Source organism: Grammomys surdaster, unplaced genomic scaffold (assembly GCF_004785775.1).
Source record: "Grammomys surdaster isolate TR1022 unplaced genomic scaffold, NIH_TR_1.0 126187, whole genome shotgun sequence".
In the NCBI taxonomy this organism is placed as follows: domain Eukaryota; kingdom Metazoa; phylum Chordata; class Mammalia; order Rodentia; family Muridae; genus Grammomys; species Grammomys surdaster.
In genome coordinates, this window is record NW_021620993.1 from 5,646,067 (window position 1) to 5,663,779 (window position 17,713).

At 46.7% G+C, this 17,713-nt stretch overlaps 1 protein-coding gene across 1 annotated transcript in view; it reads left to right on the plus strand.

Annotated features, from left to right (window-relative positions):
* The window catches only part of Zfyve28 (zinc finger FYVE-type containing 28), a 40,825-nt gene that overhangs the window by 8,000 nt on the left and 15,112 nt on the right, over positions 1-17,713 (plus strand). The window contains exons 6-7 of the mRNA XM_028758290.1: positions 4,845-4,946; positions 10,627-11,931. Coding sequence (XP_028614123.1) covers positions 4,845-4,946; positions 10,627-11,931 — 1,407 coding nt within the window. The remainder of the gene's footprint in view (positions 1-4,844; positions 4,947-10,626; positions 11,932-17,713) is intronic.

Consider the following 17,713-nt stretch of genomic DNA (forward strand, 5'->3'; position numbering starts at 1 on the left):
GGGCACTGTACTTGTTCATACCCTGCCAAGGCCTCGCCTCCTAGATAACACCCACGGATGCCGTAGTCTGACCTCTGCCTCAGTGACCCCTTACTGCATATCCACCTTCCCCCACTTCTGCCTTCTGTGTTCCTTACCTCTAGGTTCACATAATGATATATTCACTCTTTTTGGTTTCTAACATTCTGTAAGTACAACTTCCCACTATCTGACCCATCTGTGACTTTTCAGATCTCAGTTTCACCACACCTAGATTTGAGCACTAACTTCAGAATACTTGTATCACAGACACCTCACACTCCTTACCCTTTGTGCGTACGAGTGCCACCTACATTCACACATTTGTCCGAGTACGTGCTTGCATTCATTCATTTATTCATTCATTCTCTCTATCTCCTTCTTTTCTCTCTCAAGCCTAGTTTTTGTTTCTGTAGGATTTCTGGTCTTATAGTTGTATAAACAGGGTTTGAGCTATGGGTATGTATCCCCGCAGGAAGGCAGGCTCCCCTCCTGCACTTACTGGGGAGGGTGGACATGGGGGGCTTTGTTAGAGTTTTGCTACTTTGATCTGACAAGACTTGATGCATATTTATACTTATCGCCCCTAAAGTAGCACTTGTAATAATAACACTTGAGGGGCTGAATATCTAGAACGAGGCACTGATTAGGAATGATACTTCTGTCACTAAGATGTGGGAGAGAACACGAGGGTTACGGAGCCATCCTCACTGTGATAAATACAGAATCGTAGCCAAATGCTGTCAGTGCAAGATTGCTTTTAAAAAATGACTTACTTCATGTGCACGGCTGTCTGCCTATATGTATGTCTGTGTGAGGGTGTCGGATCCCCTGGAGCTGGAGTTACAGCAAGTGTGAACTGCTGTGTGGGTGCTGGGAAGTGAACCCAGGTTCTTTGGAAGAACAGCCAGTGCTCTCAACTGCTGAGCCATCTCTCCAGCCTACTTTTTTTTTTTTTTTTTTAGAGGGACCCACGTGTCTCAGGCTGACCTGGAATTTGCTATGTATCCAAAAATGACCTAGAACTGCTGGTCTTCCTCTCTCCACCTCCCACATGATGGGATCACAGGCATGCACTGCTGGGGTTAGAACCAGGGCCTCCTGCATGTCTAGTTACCTGCGTACCATGCATATCAAATGAGTTACAGCCCCAGCCCTCTGTAAAAATTAACACTTGTGTAAACAGAAGGCAAAGAAATAAATGTTTTTACCATGGTGATAAACTACACATGACATAAAACTTAACATTTTAGCCCTTTAAAATGTTTTTTTATTAGTGGTGTGTATGTATGTATGTATGTATGTAGTGTGTGTATATGAGTGAGCATGTGTGTGAGTGTGTGTGTGAGTGCGTGTATGAGTGAGCATGTGTGTGAGTGAGCATGTGTGTGTGAGTGAGCATGTGTGTGAGTGTGTGTGTGTGTGTGTGAGTGAGCATGTGTGTGAGTGTGTGTGAGTGAGCATGTGTGTGAGTGTGTGTATGAGTGAGCATGTGTGTGAGTGTGAGTGAGCATGTGTGTGTATGAGTGAGCATGTGTGTGAGTGAGCATGTGTGTGAGTGTGTGTGTGTGAGTGAGCATGTATGTGAGTGAATGTGTGTGTATGTGTGTGAGTGAGCATGTATATGAGTGTGTGTGAGCATGTGTATGAGTGTGTGTGTGTGAGTGAGCATGTATGTGTATGAGTTAGCTTGTGTGTAAGTGTGAGTGAGCGGGTGTGTATGAGTTAGCTTGTGTGTGAGTGAGTGAGTGTGTGTGTGTGTGTGTGTGTGTGTGTAGGTCAGTGGGAAGCCTGCAGGATTCAGCTCTTTTTCCATAATGTGTATTCTGGACGTTGAGCTCAGGTTGTGAGGCTTGGCAGCAAGTGACTCTACCTGCTGAGCCATCTCTTGCCCCATTTTAACCCTTTGTGAGTGAGCATTTCAGTGTTGTCAGACATTGTCCACTTCCATCCTAAAAATCCCTGTCTGGATAGAATGCCAGCCAGCATCCCGCCCCTTCCTGGCACTCACTGCTCTTCTTCCCATGGGGATCTGACAATACAAGGAATGAATTTTCTGTGAGTGGAACCACACGGAATTAGCTTATTTTCAATCAGCACATTAAAATGTGTTAGGATTTCTTTCTTTTCTTTTTTTTTTTTTTTAGGGTTAATATCCCATTGAATGTAATTAAATGTTATTTGAAGTATGAAGTTTTTGGGTGTTTGTTTGTTTGTTTGTTTTTCCAGTACTAGGGATCAGCCCTGGGCTTAGGGCATACCAGGCAAGTGGTGTGTTACTAAGCCATACCCTCAGCCTTAAGTACAAGAGTTAAGAAACAACATTCAAAAGAATAAAATGCCTAGGAATAAATTTAGCCAAGAAAGTCAAAGATATAACTACTGAGGACTGCAGACCATTTGTGGGGAAAAAAATAGAGAAAAAAAAACTGCCATGATAGAAAGGCAGCCCATAGCCTATGTTCATGGATTGAGAGGCTATCAATGCTCTCCAAAGTGACCTTCGAATTGTGTGCAATCCCTGCACCCCCTTTCCCCCTTTATGGAAGAAATAGAAAAGCTATTCTGTAAATTCTTATGGAGCCTCCATGGCCCACACAGAACAAAAAACAACTTCAAAAAAAAAAAAAGAAGCACAAAGAAAAAAGATACACACTGTTTTAAAACTTACTGCAAGTAAAAATGCCCACTTAGATGTACCGGCCAATGAAATGGAATTAAGAGATCAGAAAGCCTTCCATCTGTGCTCAGATGATCTTGGGCCAGGATGCCAGGAGCATTTAGGGAGGAAGGAACGCTGTCTTCAGTGAGCGCTGCTGGGATGTGGCTGCCACATCGAGAATTGCTATCACTGATTCTGTGTCAGCATGGTCACTGTACCCAGACATTTAGCATTCACACCAGTCTGGACGTTGGGAATGCATTTTAAAGATGAGTTACCATTGAAATGAATTGAGTTTTGAGTTCAGCAGATTGTCCTCTGTAGTGCAGTGGACCTCACAAAATCAGTTGAAATTCAAGGAAAACACAGGCCAAGATCCCCTAAGTAAGGAAGGGATTCTGCTTGTGACTATAGTGACCGTCCTTCCCTGCGTCTTCAGGCCGCTTGCCACCTGCCCCATTCTGCAGTTGGAATTTACCCTGCTCTCCAATCTTTTTTTTTTTTTTGGTTTTTCAAGACAGGGTTTCTCTGTGTAGCCCTGGCTGTCCTGGAACTCACTCTGTAGACCAGGCTAGCCTCGAACTCTCAAACTCAGAAATCCGCCTGCCTCTGCCTCCCAAGTGCTGGGATTAAAGGCGTGCGCCACCACCGCCCGGCTCCTGCTCTCCAATCTTGTAAGCCAGTTCTCTCTCTCTCTCTCTCTCTTACACACACACACACACACACACACACACACACACACACAGACACAGAGTCTCTCTGTCTTCCCCCTTTCTCTGTTTGGCTTCATGTTCCCAGAGTACAGTCCCCATCACAAACCTGCTTCTGTTCAGTGTGAGCTCACCACTCAGCAGGACCACAGAGCCCAGATGTGGCCCAACCTTTCAAGGGGAAAATAGTATAGTGCCTTTGATTCTGCTTGTCACTTTTTCTTACCAAACTGGGTATGTTAAAGAAGACTGTTACAAATGGATAGGGACTCTGTGTGGGATGGTGACAACTGGGACTCTGTTGTCGAGGAGATCATGTCACAGTGGTGGAAACAAGCAGGGCTCTCCAAGCAGAAAGTCCAGTAGCCCTAATCTGTGCTCAGATGAGGAAGCAGAGGCACAGGTGAATATTCTGTGGGCTCCTGAGACATACCAAACCTGAGCATCTTGGCCCCAGAAACACTGGAGGAGATACTGGAGACTAGTCCTAGCCTAGTGTTCCGAGAGAGATGGGCTGGCACTTGGCTGACTTAGGTGATCTCAGAGCTGGGCAGTACCCTGGGCTTCCAGAGGTGGCAAGTGAAGGTGTCTGTCAAGAGGATGAGTTGATAGAATCAGGGCTGCCTAGAGGCGACACCTGAGTGAAGCTGGCCTTTAGCAGTTGGGTGCTGGATGCTAAGTGCTGGGTCGTGGACAATGAGGAAAGCTCCAGCCTTCGGAGGGGACATCCAGGGAAGGGCCAGTCCTGCCTGTGGGTAGACAAGAGGAGGTTTCCTGCCATGCAGGGTGATAAGAGACCCACATGGGTCTCTAGCTCATGCTTGGGTTTCTTTTTCTTTTTTTTTTTTTTTTTTTTTTTGTTTTTGTTTGTTTTTTGTTGTTGTTGTTTTTTGTTTTTTTGTTTTTTTGGTTTTTTTTGAGACAGGATTTCTCTGTGTAGCCCTGGCTGTCCTGGAACTCACTCTGTAGACCAGGCTGTCCTCGAACTCAGAAATCTGCCTGCCTCTGCCTCCCAAGTGCTGGGATTAAAGGCGTGCGCCACCACTGCCGGGCCATGCTTGGGTTTCAACATGACAATTTTAGGCTTGATTCTTATGAGCCTCTACAGATCTAGTCTTTCAGTTTCAGTGGGGTAGACATTAGTAATGAACCTTGATCTCATCTTTCTGCAGCACTGAGGTGAACAGGTATACTCCATGACTGTTAGATCCCTGGTGTGAACCGAGCTAATAAACTAGATGGCAAAGTCTGGACAGTAATTGTAATCACCTTTTCCTTGACTTGTTGAAACTTTACTCATAGGATGTGAAGGGTGAAGCTATGACTTTGCTAAGTGCGAGTGTCCTGGTCCCAGCTGGCTGTCAGTCTTCTTGCAGATGCTGAAGCTGGAATCACAGGGCTCCCTCAGAGGCCTACAGAGCCTAACCACACTGGCTTGTATGTCTTGAATACAGTGGCCTTGTGGTCTATGCAGATGGACCCCTGAACTTGGACCGAAAGGTGGAGGACATGTCCGAGCTGTTCCGGCCCTTCCACACATTGCTTCGGAAAATAAGGTGAGGGCTGAAGACGGTTGCTGAAGTCACATGCTCAGCCCACTCCGAGTCATGAGGGCTGGGAGGTGGGTATTAATGTCAAATGTTCAGCCTCCTCTGAGTCACCAGAGCTGGCCACAAATCTTCCTGTGTGATACCTGTGTCCACAGTGGCTCAGGCTAGCCTTTGTCTGCTCTGCCTGGGCCTCAGAGTAGTTGGCAGCTCTTGAGTGCCAAGTTCTAGGGAATTGTAAACTTCCTACCATGGGTGTACCACACAGTTCAGTGTTTGCCCTCAGTTCATAAAAGCTTGAAGTTCCCTTCAGGAAGCTCATATGTCAATCCTGGTTACCTAGGCTCCTGTGGATGTGTTGGAGCCCTTCTTCTATGCTAAACTCTTTTCTTGTTGGACAGAGAACACCCAGTGGCTCTGTGGGATGGGTGTTCATACCCTAGGGATGGTCTCATGATGGGCTGGAAACAATGTGGAGGCCATGACTATCCATTTTCTGGGTGTCTTACTGCTGTTTTCTCCTTTGACTCTACATAGTGGGTCCTGGGTGGGTCCTAGTAGCACCCAATGAATCCGCCAGAGTATCCAGAGCCTCCTTAGAACTTTTCAGCACAAGGTGGCCTCAGGCACAGTCAGTGAGGCCAGAGTTTCTTTGTAGACACATAGAACATAGATCTATGCAGAACAGATTCAAGAAGAGACTCCTATGTTTTTTCCCCCCTGTGGGCAGCCCTGAAGTCTTGGAACCTCTTCAAGTTAGCAGACTGGGAGCTCAGTCTATTTCACAGTTCAGTTTGTCCTGTAGATGGCTCTTGGCTGTTTTCCTCTCACTCTGAGTGGAATGCAAACCCAAGACTTAGAGGCTGAGTACCTGCCCTTCTTAGTTCCAAGACAATGGATGACAATAAATGAGGAGAGACAACAGACAATGCTGAGGCCCAGAAGGTAAGCGCAGCCTGGCCTTAGCTGAGGGGGTGTTTATAGGAGGATGGGGTGGGTGCTGGGTTAATAAGAGGAAGTTACAAGGGCTCAGGAGAGAGCTAGGTCCAGAGATTCTTAGCCCTTCTTCCCAGAAAGTATCTGAAAACTCATGCCAAATGTTTCCTTGTGTGAGGTTCAGGCGCAGAGCCCAGAGGCAGTGGTCTAGCAGACCTCATCAATACTGGGGGCAGCCAGGCAACACAGCTGCTGGGTCCAGATGTAGGAAGAGTCTGGCACAAAAGCCCTCAGGAACATGGGAGGTTTCTCACAGTCCTGCAGACTCTCAGGAGACTGCCTGAAGCTCACCGCTAGTTACCCTGGAGATTTTTGCCAAATGTTAGCAGTTCCTGGAATGGAGGGTTGGAAACTTGGAGGCTGAGTTGGGGCTCAGAGGGCAGAGCACAGTGTCTGAGGACTCTGGTGTACGGAAAGATGGAGGTTCTCTAGCCTCAGAGCAGCAGTGAGCCTGCTGGATGTCTGGGCCCATGTGATAATGGATCCTACTACCACTTGCCAAAGACTGGAATCCGTTTAGCACAAGACGGCATCACTTGCCAGTGTTAGAATGTTTTCTGATGTCAGTCATGCCATTCAAACATAAAGAGACAAGAACATGATTTGTGGTCAAGAAAAAAACATGTGATTCTTAAGGTACACTTAACATACAATGATATGAGCACAATTATCAGTACTGTATTGTAGAACATATGAGAAAGAGGGGTTAGAGAAGAGGAAGGAGAGTTTACCAATTTAGAATCAATTAAAACTATTCTAGCTGGGCAGTAGTGGTGCACACTTTTAATCCCAGCACTTGGAAGGCAGAGGCAGGCAGATCTCTGTGAGCTTCAGACCAGCCTCATCTATAGAGCTAGTTCCAGGACAGCCAAAGCTATACAAAGAAACCTTGTCTTGAAAAAAAATCCATAGCAACAATAGTTATAATTTTCGAGAGCTAAGTGTTCACTGTCTGAAAATAAAAAGCAGAGTATGGATCTGAAAGCAGATCAGACCCAGAAGAACAGAGAAGTAATGAGCCTGAGGCTAGACCAACAAAGGAAGCACAAACTGAAGCACACAGACAAAAAGGGGGTGAGGAAGCAAGTAGACACAAGCATCGGTAGGAGAGGCATGTGCAACACACTCAGATGTCTAACACATCTCACTGGGACCCCAGAAAGGGAAGGGAGACAATGAACAGAAGCAATAGTCAAAGAAAATAGCCCAAGGCTTTCCAAAACTGATGAGAAATCTATTCATATATTCAGGAGACTCAAATCAAGCAAGATGAGCACAGAACATTCCTGCGCATGTCATAATAAAATTGCCAACAACAGAGAAACTTAAAAACAGTGAGAGGAGAAAAGCAACATATTACTTTAAAAGTAGCATAAAATAGACACCCCTTTTACACACACCCACACACAGAGAGACAGATACACACACACACACACACCCCAAAAACCTGAGCATGGTGGCACATACCTATAATTCCAGTATTTGAGTTCAAGTCCAGCCAGTGCAAAAATAAAGAAGAAAGGACGTCAAAGCAAGTAAAAAAAAAAATGGACAGGAGACATCAGTACAGACTTTACAGACAAAGAAATTATAAGGGGATACTATGAACACTTTTATGTCGATGAGCTTGACAATTTGAATTAAAGTAACAAATTTTACAAAAAGTAATCAAAGCTGACAGAAGAAGCAAAATTTTATAATACAGTATATAGTAAGAGAACTTAATCCATGATTTGAGCCTTCCCACAAATACAATATCAACAGGATAGATCATATGGATCAAGGTACAGTTCTCCAACTTACAGCCATGAGGCACTGCAGAAGAGTGGGAGATCCTTTTCCCTAGTAAATGGGGTGAGCTAATAGGTATCCGTATGAGAAAACAGCCTCATTTATGAATGTTTCTTGTGTTTAGATCACTACTTCAATCACATACAAAATCAATTCCAGACAGAGCAGAGTATAAATGTGAGAAGAGAAACTACTAAGCTTTCGGAGGGGGAAATAGTCTAGGTCATCGTTTTAACAGTGGAGGAGGCAGCTGTTCCCTAAACAGGACACAGAAAGGCCAACTTTAAAAGGGCATGGTTGGAGCTACAGTGCAGTAATGAGCACTTACCTAGCATGGCTGAGTCCCTGGGTTCAACTTTTAGCACCACTAAGAATGACACATTAGACTTTAGTATATTAAAAATGTCACATCAAGGGCCGGTGAGATGGCTCAGCGGTTAAGAGCACCAACTGCTCTTCCAGAGATCCTGAGTTCAATTCCCATCAACCACATGGTGGCTCACAACCATCTGTAATGGGATCCGATGCCCCCTTATGGGATGTCTGAAGATAGCAACTGTGCATTCACTCATAAAAAAAATAAACAAAATAAATCTTTAAAGAAAAAGTCACATCAATAGATACCCGCAGTATTTATACTGTATCAGTGGACAGTGCCCACCACAAGAGTCTGTAGGCTGCAAATTCTCATTTCTCTTAATGAAGACAGACAAAAGCACGTCTGCTTGTGAAGTCAAGATGTCACCAGCTAGGGAGACTGAAGGCATGGGAGTGTGCCGGGGCTCCTGGTTGATTACTTTGGGGTATGGATACTGTCTGTGAGTGTGTTTGGATTAGGAAACTCAAGATGCCTCATAGTTCTTTTCTTTTCTTTGAAAATGAAACTTATTTATATTGCATTTAAGTCATAATTGATTTTAGACTATTGAAAGTTTTGGGTAGGCAGGGGTAGGTAGCTCCCCAAGCCTGGTCTACATAGCAGGTTCCAACCAACCAAGGGTTTAGACCCTGCTGAGCCATCTGGCTGGCTCTTTGCTCTTTGTTCTCTCTGGACATCCCAGGCTGATTCCACTGAGCTCCTGCTTCCTCAGCCTCCTGCGTGCTGGGAAGTTCTTTTCTTGATATAATATTTTAATGTATTTTTTGAGACTTTCATACTTGCATACAATTTATTTTGATCATATGCACCCCACCTTCCCTTACACTTTCCCCTGGGAGCCCCCAAGACATCCATCCTTCTTTAACCTTTGATGTCTTCTGTTTGATTGATTTGGTTTTGTTTTTAGTAATACGCCGAGTGTAAATAATCAGTGCTGCCCATATACCATGGATACGGGGCCATTCACTGGTGCATAGCCAACCTACCAGGGCTTCTTCGTTCAGTCAACAATATGGTCTTATCATTAAGTTCTAGTGGACAAGCAAAAGCAATGACAGTAGCCTGAATCGCCCTGAGGGTCTCTGGGATCTTCCTGACCAAATACGTGGACCTTTCTGCCCATCCATAGATACACTGGAATCTTCACTATGGGATGCAGACTTCAAGTATACCCTGGGCTTTCCCTGGTAGAGGGCAGCATGCAGTTGGCCTGCTGGCCCTACTTTAGGCTCATCCTAGTCACTGTCACAAAACCAGTCTTCATGTCCAAGACTCAGCTTCAGAGTCTCTTTCTCTTTTTTAATTTTTTTCTCTCATATCTTATATCTTGACCACAGTTGTTGCTCCCTCCTCCCCTCTCAGTTCCTTCCCCCGACCAGTGTCTCCTTCTTGAGGAAACCATCCTAAAGTCAGCCAGGGGCCCTACTCCTTGGCTTGTGTTTCCTTCCTAGCTGCTGCCATTACTGTAGAATGTACATTGTTTGTACAATGCTTAAGCCTGCCTCACTTACCTGGAAGGGAACCCTAGAAAGAATGGGCCATGCTTGCCTTCTCCCTGCAAAACCATTGGTGTCCACAGTCTGGCAGGAATATGGCTGGTTCTTAGTAATACTTAGGGTTTTGTTTGTTTGTTTGTTTGTTTTTTTAAAGTAAAAGTTCCTAGGTAAATAAACATGTGTATTGATTTTATTCTTTAAAGCAGAGTTTCTCAGCCTGTTGTTTGCTACCCCTTAGGGGTCACATATCAGATATCCTGCATATCAAATATTTACATTATGATTCACAACAGTAGCAAAATTACAGTTATGAAGTAGCAATGAAATAATTTCATGGTTGGGGTCACCACAACACGAGGAACTGTATTAAAGGACTGCAGCATTAGGAAGCTTGAGAACCACTGCTTTAAGGTTTTTACTGGGGCTGGAGATATTTGCTCCTCGTAGTTACGAGCACTCGCTGGCCTTCCTGAGGACCAGGATTTGATTCCCAGGCCCTACATGGTGGTCCACAACCATCGGTAACTCCAATTCCAAGGGATCCCATACCCTCTTTTGGCTCCCATGGGTACCAAGCATGCATGTTAAACAGATATACATGCAAGTAAAACATCCCTACACACAAAATAAAAATAAACAAATCCTTTAAAACAGCTTTTATTAATATAGTCACAATATTCTTGTGATCAGGGCCTCATGCATGGCAGACAAATGCTCACCACTGAGCTACAATCCCATCTAACCGGGGCCTTGGCATTCCCAGTGAGTGCTTCCAGAATCTCATGTCTAAATATAATTTACAAATATAATCACAGCTCTTCACACTTCCACTCCTTGTGACATAGAGGAGAGCTGGCGACTAGGTCTCCTTTTGAAGTGGAAGGCACAGTGAGTGTCAGGCTCAAGTGGTTGCTGCCTCGACTCTTCAGTGTGGGTGTCAACTTCAGGGGATCGCCTCTGCTGTTTGTTGGCAGAGGCAGCTGTGACATCTGAGACCCTCAGCCTAGTTTCTGTCTTGATCCTGTAGGGATCTGCTGCAGACGCTGACTGATGAGGAGCTGCACACACTGGAACGGAGCCTCTGTGTTTCTCAGGATGTGGATCTCCCTATCCGGGCAGATACCCAGGCACCCAGTGCCCTGGCACCCACCTTTTCTGCATCCCTTCCTCCCGAGGAGACACTTTCAGCCAGTGCCAACAACCCAGAGGCAGAACTGGCTTGCTCAATGCAATATGATGATCAGGAGCTGGAGGAGCTCAGCCGCATGGTTCACAGGGCCGGGGATGAGATGTCTTCTCTGCTCTCACCTCCCAGTGCCTGCCAATCCCCAGCGCATAGACCAGGCTCAGAGGCTAGCCCCCGAGGGGAGGCCTCTCCAGCCAGAGCCCAGCTGAAATCAGGCAGCGATGAGGAGGAGAGGGTGTTCTTCATGGATGATGTGGAGGTGACAGAGTCTCCTGCTAGGCCTGAATCCCCAGGGAACACATTTGAATTGTCGCAGGGTAATGTCCAGCAGAGAGGACAGGATGGCCAGAGTGGAGAGGTGGGGGTCAGGCCACCTGCCCTCGTAAAGGAGGAAGACTGGAGCAACAATAACGTTGAGGGTGACAAGATAAAGCTGGCCAGCCTCGTGGGCTCCACTTCCTGCAGCTGCCTAGACTCACAGTTGTACCTGGATGGCTGGGAGGTGAGTGCAGAGGATGCTGAGACCGCAGAGATGATCGCACACCGGACTGGGGGGATGAAACTGTCGGCTACTGTTATCTTCAACCCCAAGTCTCCCACCTCCTTGGACTCAGCTGTGGCAACCCAAGAAGCCCCAGGCCATGGTATTTCCTCATTGGAGCCCAGGGCAGAGGGCACAGGGGACGAGTCACACAAACTCGGCACTACAGCCACCAACTGCCTCCTCCACTCCTGTGTGTGCTGTGGGAGCTGTGGGGACAGCAGGGAGGATGCTGTAGAGCGCCTACGGGAGAAGTGTGGCCCAGGAAGTGTCATCAGTGCCTCTAACCCTTCTGTAAGCTTAGCCAAGTGTGGTGACAAAGAGTCCGAGAGACTAGATGAGGCCCAGCCTTCTGATGTCACCCTGCCTGCAGAAGATGCCTCCAACAGGCAGGAGCCCAAAGCCCCTGCTCACAACAAGTGCCTGGCACACACCTCAGGGCCTCAGGTGGACACAGGAAGCAGGTTGCAAGGAGAGGGTGAGGTCAAAGGCCAGCCGGAGCCAGAGGCCAGAAAGCAGGATTCTGAGAAGTCCCCTCTGGTCAGTGGGGACAGTCCAAGAAGGGACATGGCCCAGACAGAACACCAGCACCTGTCGGGCTCCAGGTAAGGGCTGATTCTGTCCTAGGGACCAGACTTCCCTCTTTTTTGCATTCAGGACATGACCTGTCTGATTCGCAAAGCATTAAGATGCTTCCTTTTAGAGTTTCTTGGCCACCAAACAGGTTCTGGACCCAGGGCAGGTATGCAATTGACGCCTGAGAGGATGAGGTATGGACTGCCCGGGTACCCATCCTGCACTAAGTTAAGCTGCCTTTCAATGATTTCCAGGGGCCCCAGTGAGTCTTTTAGGTAATGTTGGCACAAGGACCCCCACTTTCATCTTGGTAGCTTATTCTACCCCTGACGTAGCCCATGGCAGACTGGCCAATAGTAAGTGGGGGTAGGTGGGAGCTAAGCACACAGCCCACTGATCTTTGGTCACCACTATATCCGCTGGACTCACACAGCTGAGAAGAGATTCACAGAAACCCTGTGTGTCAAGCCATGCTGAGCTCTTGAGGCTACCCTTGGGCAGTATTCGCATGACCCCCCGCCCTTCCTCAACTCCGTGTTCTCGCTGTTCCCTGTAGCTCTTCCCTCCCTAGGAGACCCTTCTCTGCTGTTACCTGGTGATGCTAGGGTGGGACATGCCTCGCTAGAGCTGAGGCTTCTCTCTTTGCCTCTCACCTGAATGTTCTGTCCATAGCAGATTTTGACAAGCATTGCTGGTGTTGACTGTATTGTGTATTTTGTCTGTAATGTTGGGGCAAGAGGGAGGGGCAAAGACATCCCTCAGCCTGAGTGTTGTCCTCAGAACCCGGCTGTGTGGAGACTTACCTGGACAAGGCAGGCAAGGATGGAGGGCAGGAGTGGAATTGTCTCCACCTGGAGGTCCTGGATACCCACACATGGGTGGGTACAGGTTGGCACAAGGTAAAGGATAAGATAGGGAGCAGGTGGAGAAGGAGGGCACTTTCAGCCCAGGGGGCAGGAGGTTCTGGGTCCAGGACAGATGCCCATTTCCTGTCCCTCACCCCTTCCTGGACAGCAAATGGTCATCACTTTTCCTGGAAGTATGCAGGGGAGAGCTGGTCAGGAACTTATGTCTGCCTTAACTCTGAATGTTCTTCCACTCACTACATAGCTCTCTGCTCTGCTACTGGCTGTGGGGCTGGGCTGTAACTCCTGTGGTCTGTAGAAACCACTATGGCAGAAGTTCCAAACCCATGTACTTTCTAGGCCCTGGCAACCTCTAATTGGCACACATGATCTTGTGACTGTAGACACTGAGAATAAGCAATAAAGTACAGGCCCTTCCATGCGCCTCATCTTTTCCTGATCAGTGTCTTCAAGGGCCATCCACACTGCAGCTAGAGTAGCACTTCACTCCTTTCTGCAGTGTGCCACCTCATTACGCAGAGAGGCCATGCTCTGTCTCCTCTCACTTCACAGGTGATCCATCCGTAAGAGGGTTTTTGGCTGTCAAGAATCATGTGGCTATGAAATTCTATTTCCGGTTTTGTGTGGACATGTGTTTTTATTATCTTTTGGTCTCTAATAGTAGAACATGCAGTCATATGTCAACTAACCATTTTCTACATACCCGAGGTTACATACATCCTACAAATGGTGGTGGGGGGCACGCGTGCGCCTACGCGTGCATGCGGGGTTCAGCTCCTTCATTTTTTTTTTTTTTTTTTTTTGGTTTTTCGAGACAGGGTTTCTCTGTGGAGCCCTGGCTGTCCTGAAACTCACTCTGTAGACCAGGCTAGCCTCGAACTCAGAAATCCGCCTGCCTCTGCCTCTCAAGTGCTGGGATTAAAGGCATGTGCCACCACCGCCTGGCCAGCTCCTTCATATTGTCTATGATTTTTAAGCAACTTTCTATCCTTAGGGTGTAATCTATTAATATGCAGCCAGCCAATGACTTATTGGGTGAGTACCTATAATTTAAGCCCTTGGCAGGCTGAGGTGAGAGAATGGCAAATTTGAAACCAGCTTGGGACACAGAGTGAGAATGTGTCTCAAAACCAAACCAAACAAGAACCAAAGTCACTTGAAAATGTTCCTGCTTAACTTTGCATTTGGTTTATAGAAACTACCACTTACATTTAACTTGGCTTTATGACTACATAGGATATTTGCATTCTTTCTAGACAAAGCTAAACAAATAGATGTAGGTAAAGAAGTCTGCCTAAAGGGACTTTAGTCTTTAAAGTTTTGTGGCCCAGAGGTAGACTTTGAGGGTGCACACTGATGATATCAGGTAGATGGCACTGAGATCTGTACCCTCTTCATCCTGCCCCCTGACCTCTAGTCAAGACCTTACCAGAACTTTTTGGAGATATCCCCACGTTCCTTTACTGAAAAGTCGAGTGCAGGCACTGTTGGGCCATTGTGCACTAGCTCAGGCCTGACGGCTCAGGCCTCCATCCACACTCCTGCTGCTGTAGCCGGTGCTGCTGAGGACAGCTGGTGCAGATGTCTCTCCTGTTTCCGTAAAGCCTGATCTGGGAGGCAGTCCCAGCTTCACATGCCAAATGGAGTGAATTAACTTCCCACAGACTGCTGATGGCTACTTGAGACCTCTGGCTTGGTTTATTGGTGAGTGAATTATTTTTCTACAAGGCTGACACAAGAACCCTGTAAATTTCTTGACAGGGGAGGTGTGGGATTTTATTTTGGTTTGGGTTTTTTGTTTTGTTTTTTATCCGTCCTGTTTCTTACTGGTCCAGGTAACAGTGGAAGACGTCTACCATCTGGAAACTTCTGCTCTGGGAAGGGCCCTTCACAACATGCTTCCCATTTAAACTCAGTCCAGCTCAGTACACACTCAACACTCAGCTATGAAAAGATGAGAAAACCTACCTGGTGGCTCAGGAGACCTCCCGCCTTCCTGGAAGTCGGGTTAGAAGATGCAAAGGGTGTGAAGAGGAAGCACTTGGCAGGAGGCCAGGACCTCGGACAGAGGCATCTCAGCCCAGCACTGTGCTTCAGGGAGCTGGAAGAGGTCTGCCTACAGCTACCTGTCACTCCTGTCCCAGCACTGATAGAACCATCCTAGGAGTACTGGACGAGTGTTCTGTGTCCTGGGCACATTCCTCAGGGGCCAAACCAGGTGCCGGAATCCTCCCAGGAACCAGATGGATGTGGCAGGTCTTTCAGGCCTTGCAAGGAGGTGATACAGCATGTTTTCAAACAGAAGCAAGAGGCCAGTTACACACATGTCAGAACATTTGCTGAAATGTGGAATGAGACATCAGGAGGTCTGGTTAGTGTGACAGCAATGTGACAAAGCTTTCTTATGACACATGTGGTCTCATGCACAGGGTGGTGTATTAGTCAGAATTCTCTGAAGGAACAAGATGGGGTGTGTGTGTGTGTGTGTGTGTATGTATGCATATATCATATATACATTATGAATATGTAAATATAAAATATAAATATGTATATTATAGTATAAATATAAATATTATAATGTGTGTTATGTTATTTTAATTATATGTATAGTAAATCCCCATATATTAGATTGGGATATATCTATATAGGATCTAGTCTGGGTACTCTAAAGTCTTATGCTGGTAAGGCTGAGAACCTGGTAGTCGTAAGGTCTGTAGGCCAGATGTTTTAGCAGTAGCAATCTGGTGCTGTGGTCTGTAAGGATTCCTGGGAAGTAGCTGACCTTTGGTCTGCATTGGAATCCTGAAGAAATTGTTTCTAATATAGGTGAAGGAGAACCTCAGCAACAGGGTAGATGAACCTGCCAGTGAGAGTGAGGTGAGAAGCAAAAGTTTCCTTCTTTTGTGTCCTTTTCTATGAGCTGCAACCAGGTGCTGTTTGCACTTATTGTGAGTCTTCCTGCTTAAATAATCAGATTAAGGAAATTCCTCACGGGAGTGCATCTTGGGTTTCAGTTGCCTTCTGTATGCAGTCAGCTTACCAATCAAGATTATCCATCCCAAGTGGATTATGAATAAACTCTAGTTTTGCATCTGGGAGACAGATGCTAATATCTGCCTCACCCCAGTGTCCCCGAAAGGGACAGTTACCATCACTCTCTGCAAGTACCAGGGTCCATTCCTCTGCTGTTCCGATTTGATCACGGGCTTCCTCCATCATCTGACAGGCGCCTCTGTACCTCCTGTGCTATGTGGCATGGAGAGTGTCATGAACAACAGGTAGGCCCTGTGTTCACAGGCTCTGTCCCACGTGTGAGTCCCACCTCTGTGAAAATGGAAGAGAAGCAGGCAGCTGTGGCAAGAGACCTGCATTTGAGGCTGGAGTCCTGCACATCCCTGGAGTGTGTGTTGCTAGTCAGGTCGAAGATGACTCCATAAGGACAGAGGGTCATTCATGCCAAGGGACTAGCACATGCCGGAAGCAGAGGGGCCTAAGGCTGAGAGTGTAGGCCCTACTGGAGAAGCCCCTCTGTGGGTGGTCTTCTGGCCTTGGCTGATTCTACCAGCCCCAGCATCAAGGGTGGTGAGACACTGTCAATTGTCAGCATGGATGCCCTGACCCTGCTGAGTGAATGTTCTAGAACCTGGGCTCTTTACTCCTTTCCTTTCTTCTGGCTTCTTTCCTACCTGTTCAGTGGTCAGAGATGAAATTTTGGGGGGAATGTTGACATTTTTAAAAAGCTGGTTTTTCTCTCACCTAGCCTTAACTTCCTGACTCAAAACATTCTTTGGTGTCAACTCCATTGTCTGCTTGTCAGAGGATAAAACCCACTCAAGCCTGTCGCCCGCCCTGGACATGCAGAGATGTTTGCTGTAGAAACTACACTAATCCCTTTTTTTCCTCTGTAAGTGTGGTTCCCTGATCATTGTAAAAACTTTAGAAACATTAAAAAGACTAAGAGGAGTAAATAAAAATTTCCCACATTTTATGAATAGTTTTGATTATTTTTCATAGTCAAAAATGATGCTGTGAGCATTTCTCCACAAAGTTCCTGTTAAACACAACGCCAGGGGCTGCTGGAGCGATGGCTCTGTGGTTGAGAGCACTGGCTGCTCTTCCAGAGGACCTTGATGTAGTTTCCAGCACCTGCATGACAGCTCACAACCTTGTAACTTCAGATCCTGTGGCTCCAGTGCCCTCTTATATCATCTATGATGCCCCAAACAAATATATAAAACGTAGACACGGATGCAGGCAAAACACCCATACACACAAAGTTAAAAATAAAACAACCAGACCTACAACTCTAATAGAAATGGTGCTGTGTCACAGGACGTAGTCTGTTTACTCTGTATTTTCAATTTATGCTTTGGGTTAGTCTTGTGCAGTTTCACTTTTTTTTCTTTAGACTCTACCCCAGGGTCTAGAATCAGCATTACAGAGGTCAAACTCTTTCCAGAGAAGTACCGATCTACGCATGTCCAACAGACACATACACAACATATACAGCTACAACATACATGCTCCAAGGTGTGCCCATCTTTACCAACACAGGGCCCACTACACATCCTGCTAACCCGAGAGGCAGAGCCGAGCCTGTGGTGTATGTGTGTGTCTCCTGTGAGACATGCTGCCCTTCTAGATAATGGGTCTCCTGCTGGTGTATACAGGCCTGGCCAAAGGGATGGCTACAACCACAGAGTCCCCTGTACCAGTCCTTTCTGCCTGCCCCTCAGCCCTGACTCCAGCTTCTCTCTCTAGCTCTCATGTCACATGATGCCACCCTGCCCCTCCTGCAGTGGCAATCCTCCAGTAGGTACACAGAAGAAATCAGCTGGTTCGTAAGGTAGAGACCAGCTGGCCATGGCTATTCAGTTGCCTTACCTCATCCCTGCGTGTACTCTCTGGACAAACAGCTGACTTGCTTTTCCATCCCTCTGTGATC